General features: G+C 39.0%; 1 protein-coding gene across 8 annotated transcripts in view; it reads right to left on the bottom strand.

Annotated features, from left to right (window-relative positions):
- l(2)k01209 (lethal (2) k01209) overlaps window positions 1-27,485 on the bottom strand; it is a 268,161-nt gene that overhangs the window by 220,816 nt on the left and 19,860 nt on the right. For all 8 annotated transcript variants that reach the window (XM_070096203.1, XM_070096201.1, XM_070096202.1 and 5 more), the window contains exons 3-4: window positions 14,085-14,249; window positions 10,391-10,497 (exon numbers count right to left, since the gene is read on the bottom strand). In XM_070096203.1, the coding sequence (XP_069952304.1) occupies window positions 10,391-10,497; window positions 14,085-14,249 (272 nt within the window). The remainder of the gene's footprint in view (window positions 1-10,390; window positions 10,498-14,084; window positions 14,250-27,485) is intronic.

Below are 27,485 nucleotides of genomic sequence, written 5' to 3'. Positions count from 1 at the left end.
GCTCTTCCTCACTCCTACAAGATGTTATTCCTCCTTGCCCTATACACGAAATCACAGCTTCCCTATCTTCATCAACATTTAACAATTCCTCAAAATATTCCCTCCATCTTCCCAATACCTCTAACTCTCCATTTAATAACTCTCCTCTCCTATTTTTAACTGACAAATCCATTTGTTCTCTGGGCTTTCTTTTTCTTATTTTCAACAAAATTTGTTGATAACATCTCACCCACTCTCTCATTTGCTCTCTTTTTACATTGCTTCACCACTCTCTTAACCTCTCTCTTTTTCTCCATATACTCTTCCCTCCTTGCATCACTTCTACTTTGTAAAAACTTCTAATATGCTAACTTTTTCTCCCTTACTACTCTCTTTACATCATCATTCCACCAATTGCTCCTCTTCCCTCCTGCACCCACTTTCCTGTAACCACAAACTTCTGCTGAACACTCTAACACTACATTTTTAAACCTACCCCATACCTCTTCGACCCCATTGCCTATGCTCTCATTAGCCCATCTATCCTCCAATAGCTCTTTATATCTTACCCTAACTGCCTCCTCTTTTAGTTTATAAACCTTCACCTCTCTCTTCCCTGATGCTTCTATTCTCCTTGTATCCCATCTACCTTTTACTCTCAGTGTAGCTACAACTAGAAAGTGATCTGATATATCTGTGGCCCCTCTATAAACATGTACATCGTGAAGTCTACTCAACAGTCTTTTATCTACCAATACATAATCCAACAAACTACTGTCATTTCGCCCTACATCATATCTTGTATACTTATTTATCCTCTTTTTCTTAAAATATGTATTACCTATAACTAAACCCCTTTCTATACAAAGTTCAATCAAAGGGCTCCCATTATCATTTACACCTGGCACCCCAAACTTACCTACCACACCCTCTCTAAAAGTTTCTCCTACTTTAGCATTCAGGTCCCCTACCACAATTACTCTCTCACTTGGTTCAAAGGCTCCTATACATTCACTTAACATCTCCCAAAATCTCTCTCCTCTGCATTCCTCTCTTCTCCAGGTGCATACACGCTTATTATGACCCACTTCTCGCATCCAACCTTTACTTTAATCCACATAATTCTTGAATTTACACATTCATATTCTCTTTTCTCCTTCCATAACTGATCATTTAACATTACTGCTACCCCTTCCTTTGCTCTAACTCTCTCAGATACTCCAGATTTAATCCCATTTATTTCCCCCCACTGAAACTCTCCTACCCCCTTCAGCTTTGTTTCGCTTAGGGCCAGGACATCCAACTTCTTTTCATTCATAACATCAGCAATCATCTGTTTCTTGTCATCCGCACTACATCCACGCACATTTAAGCATCCCAGTTCTATAAAGTTTTTCTTCTTCTCTTTTTTAGTAAATGTCTACAGGAGAAGGGGTTACTAGCCCATTGCTCCCGGCATTTTAGTCGCCTCATACGACACGCATGGCTTACGGAGGAAAGATTCTTTTCCACTTCCCCATGGACAATAGAAGAAATAAAGAAGAACAAGAGCTATTTAGAAAAAGGAGAAAAACCTAGATGTACGTATATATATATGCATGTGCGTGTCTGTGAAGTGTGACCAAAGTGTAAGTAGGAGTAGCAAGATATCCCTGTTATCTAGCGTGTTTATGAGACTGAAAAAGAAACCAGCAATCCTACCATCATGCAAAACAGTTACAGGTTTTTGTTTCACAGTCATCTGGCAGGACGATAGTACTTCCCTGGGTGGTTGCTGTCTACCAACCTACTACCTATATATATATATATATATATATATATATATATATATATATATATATATATATATATATATATATATATATATATATATATATATATACATATATATATATATATATATATATATATATATATATATATATATATATATATATATATATATATATATATATATATATATATTATAGGTAGTAGGTTGGTAGACAGCAACCACCCAGGGAGGTACTACCGTCCTGCCAAGTGAGTGTAAAACAGAAGCCTGTAATTGTTTTACATGATGGTAGGATTGCTGGTGTCTTTTTTTGTCTCATAAACATGCAAGATTTCAGGTACGTCTTGCTACTTCTACTGACACTTAGGTCACACTACACATACATGTACAAACATATATGTACACACCCATCTTGGTTTTCTTCTATTTTCTTTCTAGTTCTTGTTTATTTCCTCTTATCTCCATGGGGAAGTGGAACAGAATTCTTCCTCCGTAAGCTATGCGTGTTGTAAGAGGCGACTAAAATGCCGGGAGCAAGGGGCTAGTAACCCCTTCTCCTGTATATATTACTAAATGTAAAAGGAGAAACTTTCATTTTTCCTTTTGGGCTACCCCACCTTGGTGGGATACGGCCGGTTTGTTGAAAGAAAGAAGAAGAAATATATATATATATATATATATATATATATATATATATATATATATATATATACTACTTCTACTTACACTTAGGTCACACTACACATACATGTACACGTTTATTTATACACACTCATCTGAGTTTTCTTTGATTTTATCTTAATAGTTCTTGGTCTTATTACTTTTCCTTTTATATCCATGGGGAAGTGGAATAAGAATCTTTCCTCCGTAAGCCATGCGTGTTGTAAAAGTCAACTAAAATGCCGGGAACAATGGGCTAGTAACCCCTTTTCCTGTAAAGATTACTAAAAAGAATAAGAAGAAGAAAATTGTCAAAGTGGGAAGTCTGAATGTGCGTGGATGTTGTGCAAATGATAAGAAAGAGATGATTGTGGATGTTATGAATGAGAAGAAACTGGATGTCCTGGCTTTAAGTGAAACAAAGCTGAAGGGGGTGGGAGAGTTTCAATGGAGAGGAATAAATGGGATTAGGTCAGGGGTTTCAAATAGAGTTAGAGCTAAAGAAGGAGTAGCAATAATGTTGAAGGATAAGCTATGGCAGGAAAAGAGGGACTACAAATGTATAAATTCAAGGATTATGTGGAGTAAAATAAAGATTGGATGTGAAAAGTGGGTTATAGTAAGCGTGTATGCACCTGGAGAAGAGAGAAGTGTAGAGGAGAGAGAGAGATTCTGGGAAATGTTGAGTGAATGCGTGGGGAGTTTTGAATCAAGTGTGAGAGTAATGGTGGTTGGGGATTTCAATGCTAAAGTGGGTAAAAATGTTATGGAGGGAGTAGTAGGTAATTTTGGGGTGCCAGGGGTAAATGTAAATGGGGAGCCTTTAATTGAGCTATGTGTAGAAAGAAATTTGGTAATAAGTAATACATATTTTATGAAAAAGAGGATAAATAAATATACAAGGTATGATGTAGCACGTAATGAAAGTAGTTTGTTAGATTATGTATTGGTGGATAAAAGGTTGATGGGTAGGCTCCAGGATGTACATGTTTATAGAGGGGCAACTGATATATCGGATCATTATTTAGTTGTAGCTACAGTTAGAGTAAGAGGTAGATGGGAAAAGAGGAAGGTGGCAACAACAAGTAAGAGGGAGGTGAAAGTATATAAACTAAGGGAGGAGGAAGTTCGGGCGAGATATAAGCGACTATTGGCAGAAAGGTGGGCTAGTGCAAAGATGAGTAGTGGGGGGGTTGAAGAGGGTTGGAATAGTTTTAAAAATGCAGTATTAGAATGTGGGGCAGAAGTTTGTGGTTATAGGAGGGTGGGGGCAGGAGGAAAGAGGAGTGATTGGTGGAATGATGAAGTAAAGGGTGTGATAAAAGAGAAAAAGGTAGCTTACGAGAGGTTTTTACAAAGCAGAAGTGTTATAAGAAGAGCAGAGTATATGGAGAGTAAAAGAAAGGTGAAGAGAGTGGTGAGAGAGTGCAAAAGGAGAGCAGATGAAAGAGTGGGAGAGGCACTGTCAAGAAATTTTAATGAAAATAAGAAAAAATTTTGGAGTGAGTTAAACAAGTTAAGAAAGCCTAGGGAAAGTATGGATTTGTCAGTTAAAAACAGAGTAGGGGAGTTAGTAGATGGGGAGAGGGAGGTATTAGGTAGATGGCGAGAATATTTTGAGGAACTTTTAAATGTTAAGGAAGAAAGGGAGGCGGTAATTTCATGCACTGGCCAGGGAGGTATACCATCTTTTAGGAGTGAAGAAGAGCAGAATGTAAGTGTGGTGGAGGTACGTGAGGCATTACGTAGAATGAAAGGGGGTAAAGCAGCTGGAACTGATGGGATCATGACAGAAATGTTAAAAGCAGGGGGGGATATAGTGTTGGAGTGGTTGGTACTTTTGTTTAATAAATGTATGAAAGAGGGGAAGGTACCTAGGGATTGGCGGAGAGCATGTATAGTCCCTTTATATAAAGGGAAAGGGGACAAAAGAGATTGTAAAAATTATAGACGAATAAGTTTACTGAGTATACCAGGAAAAGTATACGGTAGGGTTATAATTGAAAGAATTAGAGGTAAGACAGAATGTAGAATTGCGGACGAGCAAGGAGGTTTCAGAGTAGGTAGGGGATGTGTAGATCAAGTGTTTACATTGAAGCATATATGTGAACAGTATTTAGATAAAGGTAGGGAAGTTTTTATTGCATTTATGGATTTAGAAAAGGCATATGATAGAGTGGATAGAGGAGCAATGTGGCAGATGTTGCAAGTATATGGAATAGGTGGTAAGTTACTAAATGCTGTAAAGAGCTTTTATGAGGATAGTGAGGCTCAGGTTAGGGTGTGTAGAAGAGAGGGAGAATACTTCCCGGTAAAAGTAGGTCTTAGACAGGGATGTGTAATGTCACCATGGTTGTTTAATATATTTATAGATGGGGTTGTAAAAGAAGTAAATGCTAGGGTGTTCGGGAGAGGAGTGGGATTAAATTATGGGAAATCAAATTCAAAATGGGAATTGACACAGTTACTTTTTGCTGATGATACTGTGCTTATGGGAGATTCTAAAGAAAAATTGCAAAGGTTAGTGGATGAGTTTGAGAATGTGTGTAAAGGTAGAAAGTTGAAAGTGAACATAGAAAAGAGTAAGGTGATGAGGGTATCAAATGATTTAGATAAAGAAAAATTGGATATCAAATTGGGGAGGAGGAGTATGGAAGAAGTGAATGTTTTCAGATACTTGGGAGTTGACGTGTCGGCGGATGGATTTATGAAGGATGAGGTTAATCATAGAATTGATGAGGGAAAAAAGGTGAGTGGTGCGTTGAGGTATATGTGGAGTCAAAAAACGTTATCTATGGAGGCAAAGAAGGGAATGTATGAAAGTATAGTAGTACCAACACTCTTATATGGATGTGAAGCTTGGGTGGTAAATGCAGCAGCGAGGAGACAGTTTGAGGCAGTGGAGATGTCCTGTCTAAGGGCAATGTGTGGTGTAAATATTATGCAGAAAATTCGGAGTGTGGAAATTAGGAGAAGGTGTGGAGTTAATAAAAGCATTAGTCAGAGGGCAGAAGAGGGGTTGTTGAGGTGGTTTGGTCATTTAGAGAGAATGGATCAAAGTAGAATGACATGGAAAGCATATAAATCTATAGGGGAAGGTAAGAGGGGTAGGGGTCGTTCTCGAAAGGGTTGGAAAGAGGGGGTAAAGGAGGTTTTGTGGGTGAGGGGCTTGGACTTCCAGCAAGCGTGCATGAGCGTGTTAGATAGGAGTGAATGGAGACGAATGATACTTGGGACCTGACGATCTGTTGGAGTGTGAGCAGGGTAATATTTAGTGAAGGGATTCAGGGAAACCGGTTATTTTCATATAGTCGGACTTGAGTCCTGGAAATGGGAAGTACAATGCCTGCACTTTAAAGGAGGGGTTTGGGATATTGGCAGTTTGGAGGGATATGTTGTGTATCTCTATACGTATATGCTTCTAAACTGTTGTATTCTGAGCACCTCTGCAAAAGCAGTGATAATGTGTGTGTGGTGAAAGTGTTGAATGATGATGAAAGTATTTTCTTTTTGGGAATTTTCTTTCTTTTTTTTTTGGGTCACCTTGCCTCGGTGGGAGACGACCGACTTGTTGAAAAAAAAAAAAAAAAAATTTGTATATATATAAATATATATATATGTATATATATAAATATATATATATAATGTATATATATATATATACAGTGGACCCCCGCATAGCGACTTTAATCCGTGCAAGAGGGCTGATTGTTATGCGAAATGTTCGGTATGCGAATGAATTTTCCCCATAAGAAATAATGGAAATCAAATTAATCCGTGCAAGACACCCAAAAGTATGAAAAAAAAAAATTTACCACATGAAATATACATTTTCCTACACACAAAGAGAAGGATACATGCACAATAGTAGAGTAGTACATGCACAATATATATTGTGCATGTACTACTCTACTAAATGAAGAATAAATGACACTTACCTTTATTGAAGATGCAGCAATGACTGATGAGACAGTGTGTCCTGGGAGTGCCTTTTCCTCCTGAGTACTGTAGGTCCTGTTTGGCATTTTCTTCCAGAACAGGCCTTATCACACTGTGTATGCCACTACGATTCTTAAATCTCTCAAACCAACCTTTGCTGGCTTTAAATTCACCAATATGAGCACTAGTTCCAGGCATTTTTCCCTGTTCACCTGGGTGTTGGTCGACTGGTGTGGGTTGCATCCTGGGAGACAAGATTAAGGACCCCAATGGAAATAAGTTAGACAGTCTTCGATGACACTGACTTTTTTGGGTTATCCTGGGTGGCAAATCCTCTGGGGTTAATTGTTTCTTGGTATTCTCAATAAGCCACACCAACAACGGTGCTACAGCAGCAGCAGCAGCTGACGATGGTACAGCAGCAACAGACGATGCTACAGTAGCAACAGACGATGCTACAGCAGCAGCAGACGATGCTACAGCAGCAACAGACGATGCTACAGCAGCAGCAGACGATGCTACAGCAGCAGCAGACTGTGGCATGCAAAGAGTACGTAACCTTTATTCGGCGCATGTACACACCCTCATTTACAGGCTATCTCCCCCAACCAGTGAACCAGGTTGCTAAGAGTTGATGATGGGGCCCCGTCGTTCAACTAGTGACCAGGTTCTAGCCAATAAGAAGATGGTTTTGGCAATCGCAGAGGTTATGTGGGTACCGCTCTCCTGTCTGCCCTTGTCATTCCCATTCTAGAGCTGGTTGAAGCACGGTCTGCTATCTTGTGGCTTCTATTACTGCTTTGCTTACCGTGGAGTGCACTATACTTATCACTGTACATAGTGTACATATTGCTGTTCTAAACTGGTGAAGGATAATATAAGTCTAAACTTTTTCTACTGTGTTTATTTGCTCCCATTACTCCCGGGGTAACAGGCCATTTGGAATCCTGGGTTGTAATACAGACGATGCTACAGCAGCAGCAGACGATGCTACAGCAGCAGCAGACAATGCTACAGCAGCAGCAGACAGTACTACAGCAGCAGCAGCAGCTGACGGTGGTACAACAGCAGCAGCAGCTGACAGTGCAGCAGCAGCTGACAGTGCAGCAGCAGCTGACAGTGCAGCAGCAGCTGATGGTGGTACAGCAGCAGCAGCAGCTGTACCACCAATAGTAGCGATGGTTGATTGGGGTTTATTATACAACCTGGCCAGCTCGGAGACACGTACTCCACTTTCATACTTATCAATGATCTTTTTCTTCATCTCTATAGTAATTCTCACCCTTATTGCTGTAGGGTTGTCACTAGAAGCTTTCTTGGGGCCCACTTATTTTCCAGAAAAAATCACCAAAAACACTGTAATAATACGAAATGTTCCGATTGTATGCTTGGATGTTACCGCGGAGGCTGCCTGGTAAACAATGCCACCTGCGGAACATGTGAGTGTGGCTCAGGCCGCACATTGGATGCGTCTCAGACGAAGAGCGGTGAGCGGGTTTTTGGGCGGTATGCGAGGCAAAATTTTTGCGAAAAAAGCGAGCGGTATGCGGATTGTACGGTATGCGATGCGTGCGGTATGCGGGGGTCCACTGTATATATATATATATATATATATATATATATATATATATATATATATATATATATATATATATGTATATATATTTTTTTTTTTCAACAAGTCGGCCGTCTCCCACCGAGGCAGGGTGACGCAAAAAAGAAAGAAAATCCCCAAAAAGAAAATACTTTTATCATCATTCAACACTTTCACCACACTCACACATTATCACTGTTTTTGCAGAGGTGCTCAGAATACAACAGTTTAGAAGCATATACATATAAAGATACACTTTGATCCACTCTCTCTAAATGACCAAACCACCTCAACAACCCCTCTTCTGCCCTCTGACTAATGCTTTTATTAACTCCACACCTTCTCCTAATTTCCACACTCCGAATTTTCTGCATAATATTTACACCACACATTGCCCTTAGACAGGACATCTCCACTGCCTCCAACCATCTACTCGCTGCTGCATTTACCACCCAAGCTTCACACCCATATAAGAGTGTTGGTACTACTATACTTTCATACATTCCCTTCTTTGCCTCCATAGATAGCGTTTTTTGACTCCACATATACCTCAAAGCACCACTCACCTTTTTTCCCTCATCAATTCTATGATTAACCTCATCCTTCATAAATCCATCCGCCGACACGTCAACTCCCAAGTATCTGAAAACATTCACTTCTTCCATACTCCTCCTCCCCAATTTGATATCCAACTTTTCTTTATCTAAATCATTTGATACCCTCATCACCTTACTCTTTTCTATGTTCACTTTCAACTTTCTACCTTTACACACATTCCCAAACTCATCCACTAACCTTTGCAATTTTTCTCTAGAATCTCCCATAAGCACAGTATCATCAGCAAAAAGTAACTGTGTCTATTCCCATTTAGAATTTGATTCCCCATAATTTAATCCCACCCCTCTCCCAAACACCCTAGCATTTACTTCTTTCACAACCCCATCTATAAATATATTAAACAACCATGGTGACATTACACATCCCTGTCTAAGACCTACTTTTACCGGGAAGTATTCTCCCTCTCTTCTACACACCCTAACCTGAGCCTCACTATCCTCATAAAAACTCTTAACAGCATTTAGTAACTTACCACCTATTCCATATACTTGCAACATCTGCCACATTGCTCCTCTATCCACTTTATCATATGCCTTTTCTAAATCCATAAATGCAATAAAAACTTCCCTACCTTTATCTAAATACTGTTCACATATATGCTTCAATGTAAACACTTGATCTACACATCCCCTACCCACTCTGAAGCCTCCCTGCTCATCCGCAATCCTACATTCTGTCTTACCTCTAATTCTTTCAATTATAACCCTACCGTATAATTTTCCTGGTATACTCAGTAAACTTATTCCCCTATAATTTTTACAATCTCTTTTGTCCCCTTTCCCTTTATATAAAGGGATTATACATGCTCTCTGCCAATCCCTAGGTACCTTCCCCTCTTTCATACATTTATTAAACAAAAGCACCAACCACTCCAACACTATATCCCCCCCTGCTTTTAACATTTCTGTCACGATCCCATCAGTTCCAGCTGCTTTACCCCCTTTCATTCTACGTAATGCCTCACGTACCTGCACCACACTTACATTCTGCTCTTCTTCACTCCTAAAAGATGGTATACCTCCCTGGCCAGTGCATGAAATTACCGCCTCCCTTTCTTCCTCAACATTTAAAAGTTCCTCAAAATATTCTCGCCATCTACCTAATACTAACTCCCCTACTCTGTTTTTAACTGACAAATCCATACTTTCCCTAGGCTTTCTTAACTTGTTTAACTCACTCTAAAATTTTTTCTTATTTTCACTAAACTTTCTTGACATTGCCTCTCCCACTCTATCATCTGCTCCCCTTTTGCACTCTCTCACCACTCTCTTCACCTTTCTTTTTTACTCTCCATATACTCTGCTCTTCTTATAACACTTCTGCTTTGTAAAAACCTCTCATAAGCTACCTTTTTCTCTTTTATCACACCCTTTACTTCATCATTCCACCAATCACTCCTTTCAACAAACTGGCCATATCCCAACAAGGAAGGTGGCCCAAGAAGAAAAATAAAAGTTCCATTTTTAAATTTATTAATACATACAGGAGAAAGGGTTACTAGCCCCTTGCTCAAAGCATTATCGTCGCCTCTTATGACACGCATGGCTTACAGAGGAGGAATTCTTTTCCACTTCCCCATGGATATAATCATAACTTATGAATACTGTTATATTATATTTTGCAATTTTATACAAAACAATAATAATTAAACTATAAGAATTTAATTTAGCCTTCAAGTTCTAGACTACCTGTTAAAAGTACAGCACATATAATGTTAATTTTCATAGCTACAAAATAAAAATTAATATTTCTATTGGATAAAATAGTCAAGTTATTTAAATTCCATCTCTTATAGACACACAAGACTGGAGAATCTAATTACCTACCTTATAGAAAGAGTCAAGGGAAAGTAGTGTAACCCAAGGTACATCCAGTTCTTCAATAATTTTCCTTGCTACTGTTGTCTTCCCTGAGGCACTCCCACCACACACACCTCAAAGAAAATGCTTCAAATAATGCTTTCCTCTTTGAAAATTGAAGCTAGAGGATGATAAAGATATGTAAACAATATTAAGAAGCCATTTCTTTTTAAAGTCAAAATGATTTGAAATGCTGTAAAACTCCCTTGAGTCACATGGGACACATTTTATACAAATATTCATACTGCAATGCAACTATTTACTGTATTATAACATTACATGTAGTTTAACCGTTTCACTGTCCAAACTTCTGAAATTAAAAGTGCTCACAGTGTCCATATTTAGAAAAAAAAATTCTTCTGAAATGGCAGAGAATCTTTTTCTGAAGGTATTGACACCAAAAATATAAGATCTGATGGAAAACTAATGGAATTAAGCAGGAGCAAACTTAATGGTCTGGACACAATTTATGCATTGGAGATTTTTCTCACTGAGACCTATTTTAAGCCAACTGCACTGCACAATTCAACCAAATTCTTAGCTATTCCACTAGCATTCCTTCTGTTCTACTGATTAAGCACAAGAAACTGCCTATTCATCTATCAAAACTACTCTATAAAGTGCACAGAATTCAGAAATTTGGCCAACTTTATGCAAAATTCAAAAAATTTTAAATTACGAAGAGTCCAAAATAAGCACTGTGGACATTCCAGGCACTAAAACAACATTTCCTCTTTTCATTTATCATGTTCCTAGGCCTCTTCTATATTATACTTGCATTCCATATTGAATTCATCATCATCACAAAAAAACTCAAAGATTTACCCTATTTCTTGGATAATAAAATATAACTGGGAATGATGGCATCTCAATAATTGAATCATGCTTAGTAAAACCCCATAAAACACACTGGAGGGCACTGGGAGAGGGAAGGCAGCATTATCCATCCCCAGGAAAATCATAAAAATCAAATATATCATCTACTTTGAACCCAATTTCAAGCTACTAAGAGTCCTGAAACCAACCAAATTCATTTCTGCTTTAGTGGTATTTCAATACAGTGGAACCTCAGTATATGACCAGCTCCCTACTTAAACAATGCTCAGCACTCGACCAAACAAATACGACCTGCCAGAACTTCGCTGTAAACTATTTCGTGTTTCTTCGCATATTTTTTTTTGTATTATTTGTATAAATAAGTCACCTTGGGGCCTACGATGATTAGAGATAACAGCCAACCAAACAGAAAATTAGTTGGGAAGAACTTGTTTGATACTCAAGCAGAGTGGCACTTGAACAGCCTTCTGGAATGAATTAAGGTCACATACCAAGGTTCCATTGTACTATCAAATGGTTTGTTTTTACCATCATGTACTGCATGGGGCAGGATTTTTCTATACCATACACAATCATCGCGCAGACCCAATCTCTCATGTCTAGACCAAAATTTACTGCTCAGCTTATTCGAGTGAGAAGAGCTCAAAACATAGATCTACATGAATGACATTGGTGTCAATAATTTATATCAACTTAAGAGACAGTGAAAGGATTAATACATTAAACAGCACTATTCATATATCATAAAGCCTCATAAAAATTCTGGATGCCTTCTTTGTATTTTACAATACATATTATCTTTTCATTTTAAAGCATAGATGAAAAGATTTTCTAGCACAATTAACAGGAAGACCAAGGGGCCACAGTTGTAGGTGAAGAATACAGCAGTGCTAAAATAACAGAGAAAGCTTGTATTTGTAAAGTAGTAAAGCAACAGACTAGGATACAAGAGAAGTCAGTAAGTGCTAGTTACTTAAAATTAACACAAATATGATAGATTAAACACTGAATACGAGATGCCACAAGCATCAGGGGTCTAGAAGCCATAATGGACAAAAGAGTACTGCAGTATATCATATAAGTGAAACTATGAGAAACCTACACTGTATGCTTCACTGGCATAATTTAAAATACCCAACAGATATATCCAGAGGGCTGAGGAGAGGTTGTTGAGATGGTTTGGACATTTAGAGAGGATGGAACAAAATAGAATGACCTGGTAAGTGTATAAATCTGTAGTGGAAGGAAGGCGGGGCAGGAGTCAGTCTAAAAAAGGTTGGAGGGAGGGGGTAAAGGAGGTTCTGTGTGTGAGGGGCTTGGACTTCCAGCAAGCGTGCATGATAAGAGCGAGTGGAGACAAATGGTCTTTAATGACTTGACATGCTGTTGAAGTGTGAGCAAAGTAACATTTATGAAGGGATTCAGGGAAACCAGCAAGCAGGACTTGGGTCCTGGTGGTGGGAAGTACAGTGCCTACACTCTGAAGGAGGGGTGTTGATGCTGCATTTTTTTTTTTTAACTGTAGTGTAGGTGTGCCTCTGGCAAGACAGTGATGGAGTGAATGATGACTAAAGTGTTTCTTCTTTTTTGAGTCACCCTGCCTTGGTGGGAAACAGCCAATGTGTTAATGAAAAAAAATAATAGATATATGGGAAATATTAAACAACTTTTCATAATGTATGTTAGGCTTAAATTGGAATATGCAATGATGGTCCAACCTAAAAAAAAAATATGGGCAAGATAGAAAAAATGCAAAGATGAGTTACAAAATGGCTTCCATTATAATAAAAAAAATATGAGTAATAAAGTGAAGCTGAAAATAATAAACATATCCTCCTTAACAAACCTCGATATGGGACAAAATCCACTGAATGAACTGCTTTGAAAGCATCAGAGTTCATTGCACATTACACAAACAATCTGCACACATGAGAAAGAAACTTATGACAATATTTCAGTCCAACTTGGACCATTAACTACTCACATAATTGTCTATTATTGTTACAATCACATCAAAATACAGTAATCACATCTCTGTCCATCACAAATGTCATTACCTGCCACCCATTCCCCTCCCTATTAGTCTGCTAAATCAAGATTTACTTTTGCATAAAAGTATTGTACAGTACAGTGGTACCTCAAGTTTCGAACAGCTCCCAACTCGAACAATTATGTGAGTGTATTTTTGTAAGTGCTTTTGTAAGTGTATTTTTGTAAGTGCTTTTGTAAGTGTATTTTTGTAAGTGCTTTTGTAAGTGTATTTTTGTAAGTGCTTTTGTAAGTGTATTTTTGAGGGTCTGAAATGGACTAGACTAATATACATTATTCCTTGTGGAAACAAATTCGTTCAGTAACGGCACTCGAACAGCCTTCTGGAACAAATTAAGTTCATAACTCGAGGTACCACTGTATATGTTTTTGATCTTTCTATGGGAGTAAAATCGTAAACCAGAATGCATACTCATTTGGGTCTTGGCTCCAATACAGACGGATATAGGAAGTTTTACTGCATGTACCTATACCTAGAAAAAATCCAAGATAGTCACAACAGAAAAGCTATATGCTATACCTGTGCCACAGTCAATAATACTAAATGTGGAAGAAAAGACTTGTGAAATGTGTGGCAAGACACAATGGCAAAAAAGTGAATACGACAGGGAAAATGCAGGATATTGGGAAGAAGATAATCCTTTTTTTTCTCTCTCCCCACATACAAACGAAATTTAATTTTTATACAACTAAAGATTACTTTTGTTATATTCAATGAATAAACAGAGAAAAACTTAAAATACTGTACCTGCAGAGTAGTTTCAATGCAACTCACCTATAACAAATGGTTCAACTAGTTGTCCCTGACAATCGTACCAAGGAGGTCTACCAGCTGTGTAAATGGTACGTCGTCGACCCCGCAAGATGGGCTCTCGAATTCGTGATGGCTGTGACTGAGATGTGGTGCGCTGCCGACGGGTCCGTGGAGACCGCAGGGAACCTGATATTCATAATGAGATTTCATGGAAGACACAAAAAAGGATAAGAGAAAACTTTAAGAGATAATTTAAAGCTTTCTACAAGCTATTCTGGCTGGACACAAAACATTCTAAGTGGGTTGACACACAACCAAGTTGATAAATGCCATATTTGTGATTTCTTGTTCATTACCTCAGAACCCTCCCTTCCATTACACTAACTTCATTTTAACTCCTAATTAATATTTTTACATGATGAATTTCTGCGAATTGTGATTAATAGTACTAAAAGAAAATTTCTTCTGTAATGTATCCCACCCTCCTCCTAGCTTCCAAGTAGTAGCAGTAGTTGTAATGTGTTGTAATGATATACAACACACACTAGTAAAATGGAGACAATTTTGGCCAGTTTTAGACCTGAAGTGACTTAAAGTAGTGGAAATATTCAACTTTTTATGCTTTTTTCTGAGGAAGGCTAGAAGTTCCACAACCACCTCCTCCTCCCATTACTTCAATTATTTGATGGGTTTAAACCATGATGAACAATTCTTGGTTACAATTCATTAGCCAAAAACAGGGTAAAACTTTGTTTTTTTATTGACTATGGATTTAGGCAAGCTGGTAGGATGCACTGGCTCTTCTTCTTTTACTTCTGGGCATCATGTGTGCCCCAGATGTGAAAGAAGAAGAACCAGTGCATCCTACCATCTTGAAAAACCACGAGAGAGTGAGAGAGAGGGAGGGGCCTAGCTAAGCTCCTCCCACACCCACCAAAACAAAAGACTGTTGCCAAGGACAATTCTCTGGTTACTACAATTCTACCGCACCTTATTTTACTTTTACAATAAGAAATACAACTTTATAAACTACTTATTTAAATATATGTACTCACCTATTTGTGGTTGCAGGGGTCGATTCACAGCTCCTGTGTGTGTGTGTGTGTGTGTGTGTGTGTGTGTGTGTGTGTGTGTGTGTGTGTGTGTGTGTGTGTGTGTGTGTGTGTGTGTGTGTGTGTGTGTGTGTGTGTGTGTGTGTGTGTGTGTGTGTGTGTGTGTGTGTGTGTGTCTATAGTAAAACCTATTATATTGAGAAAAACAGGCTTGACCCAACTGCCTCTCAGCCCCTAAGAGTGATCTGCCCTTAGGACCATTAAGTGCTGTGTCCCCATCAATTCAATATAATTAGGTATTCCAGAGTAACTGTTACTTAAATACATCAATATGTGTTGGGTCCCATAGTCCCATAACAAGAGGAAATGTTGCTTTTGTGGCTGGGATACTTATAGTGTTTATTTTGGGTTCTGTTTTTAACTGGAATTAGTTGAATTTTGTGTTAAATTAGCCAAATTACTAACTTCTGGGCACTTTTTAAGGTAGATAATTGAATGGACAGTTTCTTGTGCTCAGTCAATAGAATAGAAGGTGAAACAGCCAGGAATTGGGTCACACTGTGCAATAGAATTGGCCTAAAACAGGCCTATAAGACTGTTCCAGATGGAAGAGTTATAAAATCAATCATGAAAACTATGCTAAGGAATGTATAAATTCCTGGGCAACATAACTTAAGATACAGTACAGTATATGTTGAAATTTTCTTCCTCCATATGCCATGCGTGTCGAAAGAGGTGACTAAAATGCCAGTAGCAAGGGACTAGTAACCCTTTCTCCTGTACACATTACTAAATTTAAAAGGAGAAACTTTCGTTTTTCCATTTGGGCTACCCTGCCTCAGTGGGATATAGCTGGTATGTTGAAAGAAGAAGAAGAAAGATGCTGAAAATTTTTTGTGAAGCAAATACAAACTTAGTACAGTAAACCCTTGGTATTACAGTTATTTTTTTATTAACACACAGGCCGATTCCCACCAAGACAGGGTGCCCTGAAAATGAAAAACTTTCATCATCATTCACTCCATCACTGTCTTGCCAGAAGGGTGCTTTACACTACAGTCTGTAAAACTGCAACATTAACACCCTTCCTTCAGAGTGCAGACACCGTACTTCCCATCTCCAGGACTGCCGGTTTCCCTGAATCCCTTCATAAATGTTACTTTGCTCACACTCCAACAGCACGTCAAGTATTAAAAACCATTTGTCTCCATTCATTCCTATGAAATTCGCTCATGCATGCTTGCTGTAAGTCCAAGCCCCTCGCACACAAAACCTCCTTTACCCCCTCCCTCCAACTTTTCCTAGGCCGACCCCTACCCCGCCTTCCCTCCACTACAGATTGCTACACTCTCGAAGTCATTCTGTTTCATTCCATTCTCTCGACATGTCCGAACCACCTCAACAACCCTCCCTAAGCCCTCTGGACAACAGTTTTGGCAATCCCACACCTCCTCCTAACTTCCATACTACGAATTCTCTGCATTATATTCACACCACACACTGCCCTCAGACATGACATCTCAACTGCCTCCAGCCTTCTCCTCGCTGCAACATTCATCACCCATGCTTCACACCCATATAAGAGCAATGGTAAACCTATACTCTCATACATTCCCCTCTTTGCTTCCAAGGACAAAGTTCTTTGTCTCCACAGACTCTTAAGTGCACCGCTCACCCTTTTCCCTCATCAATTCTATGATTCACCTCATCTTTCATAGACCCATTTGCTGACACGTCCACTCCCAAATATCTGAATACATTCACCTCCTCCATACTCTCTCCCTCCAATCTGATATCCAATCTTTCATCACCTAATCTTTTTGTTATCCTCATAACCTTACTCTTTCCTATATTCACTTTTAATTTTCTTCTTTTACATACCCTACCAAATTCATCCACCAACCTCTGCAACTTCTCTTCAGAATCTCCCAAGAGCACAGTGTCAACAGCAAAAAGCAACTGTGACAACTCCCACTACATCTTTGATTCTTTATCTTTTAACTCCACACCTCTTGCCAAGACCCTCGCATTCACTTCTTTTACAACCCCATCTATAAATATATTGAACAACCACGGTGACATCACACATCCTTGTCTAAGGCCTGCCTACTTTTACTGGGAAATAATCTCCCTCTTTCCTACATACTGTAACTTGAGCCTCAGTATCCTCGTAAAAACTCTTCACTGCTTTCAGTAACCTACCTCCTATACCATACACCTGCAACATCTGCCACATTGCCCCCCCTATCCACCATGTCATACACCTTTTCCAAATCCATAAATGCCACAAAAACCTCTTTAGCCTTATCTAAATACTGTTCACTTACATGTTTCACTGTAAACACTTGGTCTACACACCCCCTACCTTTCCTAAAGCCTCCATGTTTATCTGCTATTCTTACTCTCCGTCTTACTCTTAATTCTTTCAATACAACTCTTCCATACACTTTACCAGGTACACTCAACAGACTTATCCCCCTATAATTTTTGCACTCTCTTTGGTCTCCTTTGCCTTTATACAAAGGAACTATGCACACTCTCTGCCAATCCCTAGGTACCCTGCCCTTTTCCATATACAGCAGAACAATCAAAGGCACTTCTCAGAGCCAACAACAACATAACTGTCTTTAACTACAATATCAGATCTTTAAGCAAACATTACGATGACCTCACAGCATTACTAAATTCCCTGCATGCCAGTATGTCCATCATTACTCCCACCGAAACCTGGCTAAAGCCTGATATTACAGATGTCTATGCCATTCCTGGTTACACAGCCATACACAACTGTAGGCCAGATCAACAAGGGGGTGGCACAGCTATATACTACTCAGACCAACTAGAATGTACATGTATCACTAATACTTGCACAAGGGATGAACATGGGGAATATATAATAGCTAAATTCAAATCCAAATACCTACAAAAACCTCTCACAGTGATAAACATCTACAGAGTACCACAGTCAAACATTAGCCGTTTTAGTGAAAACCTAGGAAGTATGATAACTGATGCACGCATGAACAAAGATCACTTACTACTCTCAGGTGACTTCAATATAAATCTCCTACAAGACCAAGACCCACATGTTACTGAATTCACAAACACTATGAGTAACTGCATGTTGCTACCAACAGTAACAAAACCTACAAGAGTTACAGAGACTAGTGTTTCCCTACTAGACCACATCTGGACCAACACCATATCCCCCTTAAGATCAGGCATAATCACAGATAATACCACAGACCATTACCCTACCTTCCTCATAATAAACCTTGGCAAATTACCCCTAGACACTACTAAAGTCACTTTCAGACTTCACAATGAGGCAGCTATCAATAACTTCACAGCAGCAGTGACAAACATTGACTGGCACACTGAGCTAGAAATCTATACAGATATTGACGAATGTATTAATAATTTTCTAAAAAAGACCCAATACCTCTATAACAAGCACTGCCCTAAAAAACTAAACAGATGACTGCAAAGAGACTGAAAAGTCCCTGGCTAATACCCAGTATCCTCAAATCCATAAATACAAAGCACCTATACAGTGGACCCCCGCTTAACGATCACCTCCAAATGCGACCAATTATGTAAGTGTATTTATGTAAGTGCGTTTGTACGTGTATGTTTGGGGGTCTGAAATGGACTAATCTACTTCACAATATTCCTTATGGGAAAAAATTCGGTCAGTACTGGCACCTGAACATACTACTGGAATGAAAAAAGTTCGTTAACCGGGGGTCCACTGTACTAAAAACAGTACAGAATGGGCCACATAACCAGAGACCAAACAAAACGTTACTCGTCAATCGTAACCAGCCTAATAAGAAGGGCTAAAAAATTGTATTATGAGAACAGATTATCCAACTTAAGAGGTGACATAAAAAAGACCTGGAAAACCCTATCAGAAATACTAGGAACAAAAAAGATAACACAAAATAGCAAAATTGAATTAACAAAACCAGATGAACCCCAATTCCCACCTACTGAAACAGCAGACTCAATGATTTCTTCTCCACTATAGGAAAATACCTTGCCAATAAAATCCCAAGCTCAGATACCCCACCCAACGACTACCTCACTGGCAACTACCCGAACACACTGTTCCTAGCTCCGACTAACCCAACTGAAGTCTCCCTTATTATCAACAAACTAAAAAACAAGACAGGAGATTTAAATACCTTACCACCCATTATATACAAAAAAGTGTCACAGGTGCTATCACCAATCATTGCAACACTCTTTAACCCTTTCAGGGTCCAAGGCCAAAATCTGAAGTCACGCACCAGTGTCCAAGAATTTTCCAAAAAAAAATTTTTTATTTTTTCTTATGAAATGGTAGAGAATCTTTTTGTGAAGGTAATAAAACAAAAAGTACGAAATTTGATGGAAAATTGACGAAATTATGCTCTCGCGAATTTTGATGTGTCAGCGATATTTACGAATCGGCGATTTTGCCGACTTTGACTTCCATTTTAGGCCAATTACATCATTCCAGTCGACCAAATTCTTAGCTATTTTACTAGTATTACTTCTATTCTATCGATTGAGCACAAGAAATCGCCAAGTCAACTGTTTCAACTACAAAATAAAGTGATCGGAAATTGGTAATTTGGCCAATTTAACACAAAGTTCAAAATATTCCAATTTCAAAATAACATCCAGAATAAACAATGTAGGCATTCCTGGCACTAAACTAACATTTCCTCGGTTCATTAGTTATGTTTTGAGGCTTTACAAATAAATCCCATTTTTATTTTTTATTTACATAATGAATTTTTATTCACACCAAAAAATAGAAGATTTACTGTTATGCAATATTGTAATAATTGTATAAATATCATCACCACATTTGTGAATGTGTATTAGATCCACCAGCTGGCATGTATTAGACGTGTGAGGTCGTTTGTTTACTCTTGAACATCGACAAAAATTTAACATTTCCGCTACTTTGAGCTCAGTTTCAAGCCATTTCCGGTGCTAAAACCAATCAAAATCATCTCTATTTCTGTAATATGTCTTCCATTCTATCAAATGAGACCAAGAAATTGCAAATACAACTATAAAAAACATACGAAAAAACACTGCAAAGTTGCTGTTTTAATCGAAAATCTTGGTTTCAGTTTTTTTCTCTTATTATACACAGTGTGCTGCAGGATTTGTTTTATGTGGTGCACACATACCACATAGATGTATTCTCTCATATCTAGGCCCAAGTGTACCACTCACAGTTTATCAGAGTGAGCTGAGCTCATGACGTAGATCTACGGTTTGGACACTGAACGCAAAGCCGTAGATCTACGGGACGGACCCTGAAAGGGTTAACAAATCCATTGAATCCTCTACCTTTCCTACAGTTCTCAAAATAGCAAGGGTCACCCCGATCCATAAAGGAGGAGACCACACAGACTTGAATAACTATAGGCCAATATCCAACTTACACCCACTCTCTAAAATCTTTTAAAAATTAATCCATAAGCGTATCTATTCCTACCTCATCTCCCACAACATACTCAACCCCTGTCAATTTGGGTTCAGGCCTAATAAAAATACTAATGATGTTTTTATCCACATGCTAGAACATATTTATACAGGAAGAGAGAAAAAAGAAGTCCCACTGGGGATCTTCATTGGCTTACGTAAAGCTTTTGATACAGTTGACCATGACTTGCTCCACATAAAATTGTCGCACTATGGTATAAGAGGGCACTCCCTCAACTACCTAGTCATACCTCAGCAACAGAAGCCAATATGTGTACATAAATGGGGCAAACTCTTCCGCACAGCCAATTACAGTTGGTGTCCCACAGGGAAGTGTCCTAGGCCCTCTTCTCTTTCTCATATACATAAATGACCTACCAAATGCATCGCAACTACTCAAACCCACACTATTTGCAGATGACACTACATATGTCTATTCTCACCCGAGCCCAGTCATGCTAGCCAATACTGTAAATACCAAATTACAGAAAATATCAACCTGGATGAGGTCCAACAAACTTACTCTAAACATTGACAAAACCTACTACGTTCAGTTTGGTAACAGAGCTGCAGATGTGTCTCTTAACATAATGATAAATGGATCACCTATCACAAAACTCACAGAGGGAAAATTCCTAGGAATCCACCTTGATAATAGACTCAAATTTCAAAACATATACAACAAATTTCCCAAAAAATTTCCAAGACTGTAGGCATACTATCAAAGATACGGTACTATGTTCCACAGTCAGCCCTCCTGGCCCTATATTACTCACTTATTTACCCCTATCTCACCTATGGAATTTGTGCATGGGGCTCAACAACAATAAACCATCTCAGACCACTAATCACCCAACAAAAGGCTGCAATCAGAATGATAACAAATTCCCACTAAAGACAGCACACTCCACCAATATTCAAAACTCTAAACCTACTCACAATACAAAACATCCATACTTATTACTGCACCTACTACATACATAGAACACTTAACTCTGACATAAACCCTCCCCTCAAACATCTCCTTACCAACCTCAACAGAACACATGACCATAACACAAGGCACAGATCACTCTTTGATGTTCCTCGTGTCCATCGCACGCTATGCAAAAACTCAATGCATATAAAAGGCCCTAAAATCTGGAATTCATTACCTGTGAATATAAAAGAAACACTGTCTGTTTATAAATTCAAGTCTCTTCTCAAAAATCACTTACTCACCCACAACTAAATAAATATTGAATAATTGTATCTCATAAATTGTATCTCATATATGTATCTCATTATTGTATCTCATAAATGTCAACCAGTGACCCAATCAAACTTTGTTACTATTTAACTTCATTACCTAACAGAATACTCCACTCTACTGATTACACAGCAACACAGTAAATGACCATATGACCTGTCTTTTGTAATACTCATTTGTACTAAATTGTTATCTGTTTTACAATAATTTTTGTACCACTGAATATATCATTGCTTAGTTAATCTTAAGTTAATTTTTAGCCTGCCCATAATGCTCTGCATACAAGGGACTTTGGCATGCTGCACTTTAAAAATTGTATTCCTTGTACTTCTCTGTATCATGTTCAAATTAATAAATAAATAAATAAAATAAATAAATAAATAAATAAATAAATAAATAAATAAATAAATAAATAAATAGCACCAACCACTCCAAAACTATATCCCCACCTGCTGTTAACATTTCTATCTTTATCCCATCAATCCCAGCTGCCTTACCCCTTTTCATTCTACCCACTGCCTCACGAACTTTCCCCACACTCACAACTGGCTCTTCCTCACTCCTACAAGATGTTATCCCTCCTTGCCCTATACACGAAATCACAGCTCCCTTATCTTCCTCAACATTTAACAATTACTCAAAATATTCCCTCCATCTTCCTGATACCTCTAACTCTCCATTTAATAACTCTCCTCTCTTATTTTTAACTGACAAATCCATTTGTTTCCTAGCCTTCCTCAACTTGTTAATCTCAGCCCAAAACTTTTTCTTATTTTCAACAAAATTTGTTGATAACATCTCACTCTCATTTGCTCTCTTTTTACATTGCTGCACCACTCTCTTAACCTCTCTTTTTTTCTCCATATACGTACTCTTCCGTCCTTGCATCGCTTCTACTTTATAAAAATTTCTCATATGCTAACTTTTTCTCCCTTACTACTCTCTTTACATCATTATTCCACCAATCGCTCCTCTTCCCTTCCGCACCCACTTTCCTGTAACCACAAACTTCTGCTGAACACTAACACTACATTCTTAAACCTACCCCATACATCTTTGACCCCATAGTTGTTTATATCTTACCCTAACTGCCTCCTCTATTAGTTTATAAACCTTCACCTCTCTCTTACCTGATGCTTCTATTTTCCTTGTATCCCATCTACCTTTTACTCTCACTCTAGCTACAACTAAAAAGTGATCTGATATATCTGTGGCACCTCTATAAAAATGTACATCCTGAAGTCTACTCAACAGTCTTTTATCTACCAATACATAATCCAACAAACTATTGTCATTACACACTACATCATATCTTGTATACTCATGTATCCTCTTTTTCTTAAATATGTATTACCTATAACTAAACCCCTTTCTATACAAAGTTCAATCAAAGGGCTCCCATTATCATTTACACCTGGCACCCCAAACTTACCTACCACACCCTCTCTAAATGTTTCTCCTACTTTAGCATTTAGGTCCCCTACCACAATTACTCTCTCACTTGGTTCAAAGGTTCCTATACATTCACTTAACATCTCCCAAAATCTCTCTCTCCTCTACACTCCTCCCTTCTCCAGGTGCATACACGCTTATTATGACCCACTTTTCGCATCCAACCTTTATTTTAATCCACATAATTCTTGAATTTACACATTCATATTCTTTCTTCTCCTTCCATAACTGATCCTTCAACATTATTGCTACCCTTTCCTTAGCTCTGTAATCATTATTTAACTACATGTAAACCACACAATAACCAAATTCTGTAAATTCAACATTGTAATCTTTATAGAGAATAAACTTTGAACTCTCTCAGATACTTATGACTTAATCCCATTTATTTCTCCCCACCGAAACTCCCCTATCCCCTTCAGCTTTGTTTCGCTTAGGACCAGGATATCCAACTTCTTTTCATTCATAACATCAGCAATCATCTCTTTCTTTTCATCCGCACTACATCCACGCACATTCAAGTATCCCAGTTTTATAAAGTTTTTCTTCTCGTTTTTAGTAAATGTTTACAAGAGAAGGGGTTACTAGCCCATTGCTCCCGGCATTTTAGTCCTTGATATAATGAACTTTTAAAAAGTATAGGCAAAATTCACTGGTTAAACTGTACTTAAACTCCTTTATTTTTCAATATTTACTGCATCATATCTGTAAGTTGCATGGACAGTATTATATCAGGTATACAGCAGAATACTTTAGTGCACTTTATTTTTTAACATCATTCTGATATAAGGATATTGAGGGTTTACTCTAGTAGTAGAGCACTAGCTAAAAATTACAGACCAGTAGCCCTAACCTCTCACATCATAAAAATCTTCGAAAGAGTGATGAGACGGCAGATTACAAATTTCATGGACCAGCACAACCAACATAACCCAAACCAGCATGGTTTTAGAGCAGGATGATCATGCCTATCACAGCTGCTAAACCATTATGACAGAATTATGGAGGCATTGGAAGACGACCAAAACGCAGATGTAATTTACATAGATTTTGCAAAGGCGTTTCACAAATGCCATCATGGAGCGATAGCGCACAAAATGAAGGCCATGGGCATTATGTGAAAGGTGGGCAGATGAATTTTCGGGTTCCTAACACACAGAACACAAAAAGTAGAAGTGAACAGGGCAAGATCCAGCATCAGCGAGGTCAAAAGCTCAGTGCCCCAAGGCACTGTCTTGGCACCTCTGCTGTTTCTCATCCTCATAGCAGACATAGACAAAAACACCCAGCACACTTTTGTATCATTTGCAGATGACACTAAAATAAGCATGAAAATCACTACGGAAGAGGACACTGAAAAAGTACAGGAAGACTTAAACAGGATTTTCCAGTGGGCAGTGGAGAACAACATGACATTCAATGGTGATAAGTTCCAGCTGCTTAGGTATGGAAAGAATGAAGAACTCGAAAGGAATACCATATACAAAACTCAAGAGGGTCACCAAATAGAACGTAAGGAACACATAAAAGACCTGGGAATAATTATGTCAGGAGACCTTTCTTTTAAAGACCATAACAAGACAAATATCACAACAGCCAGGAAGATGATGGGGTGAGTATTGAGAGCTTTTAAAACAAGGGAAATAATGCCGATGGTGACACCCTTCAAATCGCTAGTGCTCCCTCATTTAGAATGTTGCTCAGTGCTGACGGCCCTGTTCAAAACAGGAGAAATATCAGAGCTGGAACAGATACAGCAATCGTTTACGGCTCACACTGAGCCTGTAAAGCACCTGAACTACTGGGAATGCCTTCAAGTCTTGAACATGTATTCATTGGAGCAGAGGAGAGAGAGATACGTGATAATATATACCTGGAGAATACTGAAGAGCCTGGTCCTAAATCTGCACACTGCCATAACAACATACTGGAGTAAGAGATATGGGAGGAAGTGTAAAATAAACCTAGTGAGGTGCAGTGGGAACAATAACGGAACACTGTATCAACATCCGGGGTCCCAGACTTTTTCAACATCTTACCAGAAGATATCAGAAACATGGCTGGGACAAGTGTAGAAGCCTTCAAGAGGAAACTGGACAAGTATCTTCACCAGGTGTCATATCAGCCAGGCTGTGATGGATATGTGGGGCAGCAGGTCTCCAGCAGCAACAGCCTGTTTGACCAGGCAAGCACCAGACGAGCATGGCCCATGGCTGGGCTCAGAGAGTAGATTAACTCTTGAAACTTTTCAAAGGTATATCAAAGGTATATAATAAAAACATACAGTGGAACCTCAAAAATCGAACGTATCACATATCGAACGTTTCGAAAATAAGCCCATTTTTTTCGGACAAACTGTGTCCCTATTATCGAGCGTGCCCCTATTTTTGGACTGCTGGGTACGGGACATGTCCACAGGCCCGCTCCGTCCGCGTCCCCGCGCAGGCGCCGTGAGCAGTCTAGCTTTGTTTATGCTTGAGTGAACACTAACCTGCACTCTCATTCACACATTTTATGATTATTTCGTTGTTTTTAGTGCTTGTGGGACTGTGAAATATGCTGCCATGGGCCCAAAGAAACTTGCTAGTGGTATCCCTGTGGTAAAGAAAGTGAGAAACACCATAGATGTGAAGAAGGAAATAATACAGAAGTATGAGAGTGGTGTGAGACTTGTTGAGCTTGCCAGGATGTATGGGAAAAAACAAGTCGACCATCGGTTCTATCCTGTCAAAGAAAGAACAAATCAAGGAAACTGATGTTGCGAAAGGTGTTAATATGCTAACCAAAAAAAGACCACAAATAGTTGAAGAGGTTGAGAAGTTGTTGCTGGTGTGGATCAAGGATAAAGAGATTGCAGGTGATAGTGTTTCAGAGACGATTATTTGTGAAAAGGCAAGGAAGTTGCATGCCGATCTGGTACAGAAAACTCCTGGAACCAGTGCTTATAGTGAATTTAAGGCCAGCAGAGGCTGGTTTGACAGATTTAAGAAGTGTAGTGGCATACACAATGTTGTAAGACATGGTGAGGCAGCCAGTTCAGACAAACGGGCAGCTGAGAAGTTTGTACAGGAGTTTAAGGGGTACATAGACAGTGAAGAATTCAAACCTGAACAAGTGTTTAATTGTGACGAAACAGGCTTGTTTTGGAAGAAAATGCCAAAAAGGACCTTCATCACACAGGAGGAAAAGGCACTGCCAGGACACAAGCCTATGAAAGACAGGCTTACTCTTTTGTTCTGTGCTAATGCTAGTGGTGATTTTAAAGTGAAGCCTTTACTTGTGTATCATTCAGAAAATCCCAGTGTGTTTAAGAAAAACAATGTCTTTAAGAACAAGTTATGTGTCTTGTGGAAAGCTAATCATAAGGCATGGGTCACAAGACAAATTTTCAAAGAGTGGGTCCATGAAGTGTTTGGCCCCAGTGTGAAAAAATACCTCCAGGAAAAGAAATTGCTACTCAAGTGCCTCCTGTTAATGGACAATGCTCCTGCTCATCCTCCAAACTCATTAGACCTCTTGTCTAGGGACTTCAGTTTTATAAAAGTGAAGTTCTTGCCTCCTAACACCACTCCTCTCCTCCAGCCCATGGACCAGCAGGTCATTTCTAACTTCAAAAAACTCTACACAAAAGCAGTGCTTGAAAAGTGCTTTGAAGTGACCACAGACACTAAGTTGACCCTAAGAGAGTTCTGGAGGAATCACTTCAACATCTACAGCTCCATAAGCCTTATAGGTAAGGCTTGGGAGGGAGTGACTTCCAGGACTTTGAACTCTGCTTGGAGACAATTGTTGCCAGATTGTGTCCAAAACAGGGATTTTGAAGAGTTTGAGGCTGACCCTGACCCAGCTCACCCTCTGCCTGTTGTGGACTCTATGGTGGCATTGGGGAACACCCTGGGGTTGGAGGTGAGTGGTGAGGATGTGGAAGAGCTGGTGGAGGATCACAGGGAAGAGCTAACCACTGAAGAGCTGCAAGAGCTTCATCTGGAGCAGTATCAGACCACAGCTGAGGAACTTGCTTCAGAGGAGGAGGAAGAGGGAGTGGATGAGGTGCCTTCTTCAAAGATTAAGGAGATTTGTGCCAAGTGGAATGATGTCCAAATGTTTGTGCAGAAGTACCACCCTGAGAAAGCTGAAACAAGCCATCTTTGCAACAAGTTCAGTGACAAAACCATGTCCCAT

This window comes from Cherax quadricarinatus, chromosome 52, assembly GCF_038502225.1.
Source record: "Cherax quadricarinatus isolate ZL_2023a chromosome 52, ASM3850222v1, whole genome shotgun sequence".
In the NCBI taxonomy this organism is placed as follows: Eukaryota; Metazoa; Arthropoda; class Malacostraca; order Decapoda; family Parastacidae; genus Cherax; species Cherax quadricarinatus.
The sequence above is the reverse complement of the archived record's forward strand: the minus strand, read 5'-3'. Positions and strand labels throughout refer to the sequence as shown.